Source organism: Camellia sinensis, chromosome 14, assembly GCF_055761805.1.
Source record: "Camellia sinensis isolate YWXY chromosome 14, ASM5576180v1, whole genome shotgun sequence".
Taxonomy (NCBI): domain Eukaryota; kingdom Viridiplantae; phylum Streptophyta; class Magnoliopsida; order Ericales; family Theaceae; genus Camellia; species Camellia sinensis.
In genome coordinates, this window is record NC_138974.1 from 34977865 (window position 1) to 34982123 (window position 4259).

Here is a 4259-nt window from a genome sequence, read left to right on the forward strand (position 1 = left end):
TATATGTGATATATATCAGATTTTTCTAACCCGTCTAATGGAAGGAGAGGCTCTCCTTATATAGAGAAACTAATGGGGCAAAGCTTCTCTTAGAAGCTTTGACCAAAAAGGCCAAGCTTCTCTTAGAAGTTTGGAGCAAAAGGGCCAAGAAGGCCAAGCTTCTTGGAGAAGCTAGGCAAATGGGTCAAGCTTCTTGGAGAAACTAGACAAAAGTTCAAGAGGTGCAAGCTTCTTTTGGAAGCTTAGAAGGGTTCAAGCTTCTTGGAGAAGCTAAAAAAAAAGGGTCAAGCTTCTTAGAGAAGCTAAAAAAGGGTCAAGCTTCTTGGAGAAGCTAAAATGGTTCAAGCTTCCTCAAGAAGCTAAAAAAAGGTTCAAAAGGGTCAAGCTTCTTCAAGAAGCTAAAAAAAGGTTCAAAAGGGTCAAGCTCCCTCAAGAAAAGGTCTCGGCCAGAAAAAGTGGCCGATTGATCAGAAACAATGGCCGGCCGACCAAACACAATGCCGACCGACCATCAATAGTGCCGACCGGCCATCACCAATGGCCGGTGGCAAGGAAACAAGGCCGGTGGCCTCAAGCCATGGCCGGTGAGGTGTGGGGATGGCCTACAAGCTACTTCCCACCCTCATAATCAAAACAACAAGTGTTTGGTGCAAAACCAAACACAAAACGGTCGAGTCGAGAGATCCTGAGGCAGGGAACGTAGTCGAGACCTCCGGGAACTCAAGACGAACACGAACAAGGATGATTATCGAGTGTTCAAACGATGACGTCCAACTCTTGAGGACGGTCAAAAATGGGGTGTCTACAAGTACGTATGTAAAGATGAGACACATGTATATAAAAAAAAAAAAAAGTTAGGGATCATAAAAGTGATCATGAAAGAGTTATAATTCTTGGATTACCTGTATTAATTGCTGCAAAGAGTGGTATCATGGAAATGGTGGAAGAAATTATGGGTCATTTTCCGGTGGCCATCTACGACATAAACTCTGACGGGAAGAATATAGTGCTCTTGGCGGTTGAGAACCGGCAAACCGTTGTATTCCAGTATTTACTGAAAAGGTATATTTTGAGAGACACCATCTTTCATGAAGTGGACAAGGATGGCGACAGTGCATTGCATCTCGCTGCATAGATTTCTGATCGTCTCTGGCTTATCCCCTGTTTGAAAATGCAATGGGAAATCAAGCGGTATGAGGTATGAAGTATAAGTAATGCTATTGAAATAAAAACAAAACTTGTATAAAAATTTAAATTTTATACAAAATAATTTATTTAAATTGTAGTGATAATTTATATATAGAATCGGAATGATTTTAAGGTGAACACGATGTGGACCGAGATCTTTTCATGTTTTTTTGTGTAATTTTTATTTTTATATTATCCTAAGGCCCTGTTTGTTTTGCGTTATAGGGAGGGTATTGGGACTAGTAATACCAAGGTATTACTAAAGCCCCTAAAGCCCCTATTTGTTTGCAGAGAAAGCCCTGGGACTATTAGTCCCTTGGTATTGCTAATACCCTTGGAATGGGGATTGGTAAGGAGGAGGTAGAGATGGTATTAGAAAATAGTGAGGGGATTAGAAATTTTTTTATTTTTTATATATTGGGAATTTTTTTTAAATATAACGTTTAATTTTTTATATTTTTTTATTTGTTTTATTATTTTATATAAAAATAATTTAACAATTCCTCATTATTAATCCCCTCACTATCAATCCCCTCACCATTAATCTCCTCATTATTAATTTCTTCCATTTTATCTCCCAAAACAAACGGGGCCTAAGATTATGGGGGAAGGGCAGCCGATGAGGACATCGCAAGTGGTGGATGATGAAACAAACAAATAGCTACTTAGACCGTCTCCACCGGTCATTGTTAAAATAATTGTTGCAATGTTATAATTTAGCCTATTAGTGCCACAATGCTATATATATTAACCCTTCAAACCCAATTAGTCGAGTAAGAGTTTGTTTGTGTTTTATTTATTTATTTATTTATTTATTTATTATTATTATTATTATTATTATTATTATTATTATTATTATTAGGGTAAATTACAAATACACCCATTAAGCTTTGCTTAAAATACAGATTGTCCTATGTGATTTGAAAAATTACAAATACTTTATTGTCAAATTTTTTTATTTAACAAAATTAATTAAAAAAAAATTCACAATTTCTCTCATATACAATAATAAAATTACTTAAATTATTAATTGAAATATATTTTTGAGATCATTAAAAACTATTAATTGATGTGATGATTTATTAATAAAAGGGACGATTTGTTATGAAATCGAAATCTTAGGAGGTGGAATGTAATTTCTAAAAATACATGGAGTGATTAATATCTTAATCAAATCTCAGTAGCTATATTTGTATTTACCCTTATTGTTATTATTAATATTTTTGAAAACTCTACTAACTGATGAAAAAAAAACCTCATGTAAAAACTGTCATCATCACATTATTTTGGATGCACCTTCTATATCAACTTTTCAAAAAAACAGATTTTTTCATGAAATATTAATCATTGTGTGACAAACTTTGTTTATGAAAGAAAGAAGTTTTGAGAGAGCCACAAAAGGCGACATCATTTGGTGTAAAATATTAGTTTGTAATGCATTTCTCTAAAAATTCCTTTATAGAATTAATTATATAGAAACATTAGTGAAAACTGCTTGCTCGGATGTAATGCAATTTGTTCAGAATTCCATGTCGCTAATTAATAAAGCATATGCATGACATATTTGCTTGATCTCTCCTGCAATTTATTGAGAACAGGTATCATGAAAAACCTTTCATGAAAATAATCATGAAAATTTTATTATCTTTAAATTACACTTAGAATAAAGCACCACACTATGCCAGTATCCTTTGGGGCTAACAAAGCCGGCGAGACCCCAAACGAAATATTTATGAAGGAACACAGTGTTCTCGTCCAAAAGGACATCCAATGGCTAATGAAAACATCAGACTCGTGCGTCGTCGCTGCAACACTCATTGCCACAGTTGCCTTTGCCACATCAGCAAGGTGGCGTTAATCAAAACAACGGGGTGCCTGTTCTCATACAACAGGGCATGTTTGACGTCTTTTCCATCTCATCACTTGCTGCGCTCTGCTTTTCACTGACAGCATTGATCATGTTCCTAGCCATTCTCACCACTCAACACCAAGCCATGGATTTTCGTCGTAAGGTGCCAGGAATGCTTCTGATAGGTTTGACGACACTCTTTCTATCCATTGCTTCCATGTTGATATCTTTTTGCGGTGGACATTTCTTTATCCTCAGAGGTGTTGTAAGAGACGCATGGGTTTTTGAATATTTAGTGGCGCTTCTACCCATGACAGTTTTTACCATGGTGCAGTTTCCACTCTACTTTAATCTTTTCCGAGCTGCCGCCCTTAAGACAGTGCCTGACAGTAGCTACGTGGCTACTACTTAGATTCTTTGCTATATGTGATTTCTCTTCTTGTTTCCCAACAACTACCCTCGAGTTTGCTATTGAATAAACATTGAAGTCATCTAACTCTGTATTACTAATTAGTGACCAGGATATGTAATGTGTCTTTGTGTGTTGTTGCTTATCTGTGTGGAATGGAAAGCAATGGAAAATGTAATAATGTTATCTCTAATTTCATGTATTGTATGGACTGATGTCCTTTGGTGTGGAATTGAGTGGGTATGCTCAGGAAATCTGCAAAGCATAACAGCTTGGTGGTTTGCTCCATTTTTCTCTGATCTACAAAAATTAGTTTTGGAATCTCTTTACTTTGCCGTGTTGTGATCTGTGGTTATCAAGAAATTAGGTACTGGTTTTTAATAACTCTGACTTGAATTAAGGAGATGCAAGTGATCTCGCGCTAAAGTCTAGAGCAGCAAATTGGGTGACAAAACTAAACTTGATGGCTCTGGCTTTACTGTTAATGATTTCTTATTTAATATTGAAGGAGTTCAAAGTCCGAGTTATGGAAGCTGTGACACATCATGAATGTTAGATTTTTATTTTTGACAATCCCGTTTGACAAAACTCCTTTCAGTTATAATTTTGTTCAACTTTTATTTCAGTGAGGTTATGAATTTTTAGATGTGAATCCAACTCAAATTGTGCATTGCAGAGATGTTTCAAAAGTTAATTCTTTCTGTAGACGTCCCCGAATGCCCCAGGAGGGTGAGTCCCCCGTTCTATTCATTTGGGGTCACTACAGCTCAGGACTCTCAAATTGTCACGGTTCGTAATCTGAACCAAAGAGTC

At 36.2% G+C, this 4259-nt stretch overlaps 1 protein-coding gene across 1 annotated transcript; it reads left to right on the forward strand.

The window, feature by feature from the left end:
• The first annotated feature begins 793 nt into the window (after window positions 1-793).
• Window positions 794-3449, forward strand: LOC145806900 (uncharacterized). Its single transcript, XM_082904751.1, has 4 exons — window positions 794-808; window positions 923-1062; window positions 2851-3041; window positions 3139-3449. The coding sequence occupies exons 1-4, from the start codon at window positions 794-796 to the stop codon at window positions 3447-3449; spliced, it is 657 nt and encodes a 218-aa protein (XP_082760877.1).
• Window positions 3450-4259: the final 810 nt, after the last annotated feature.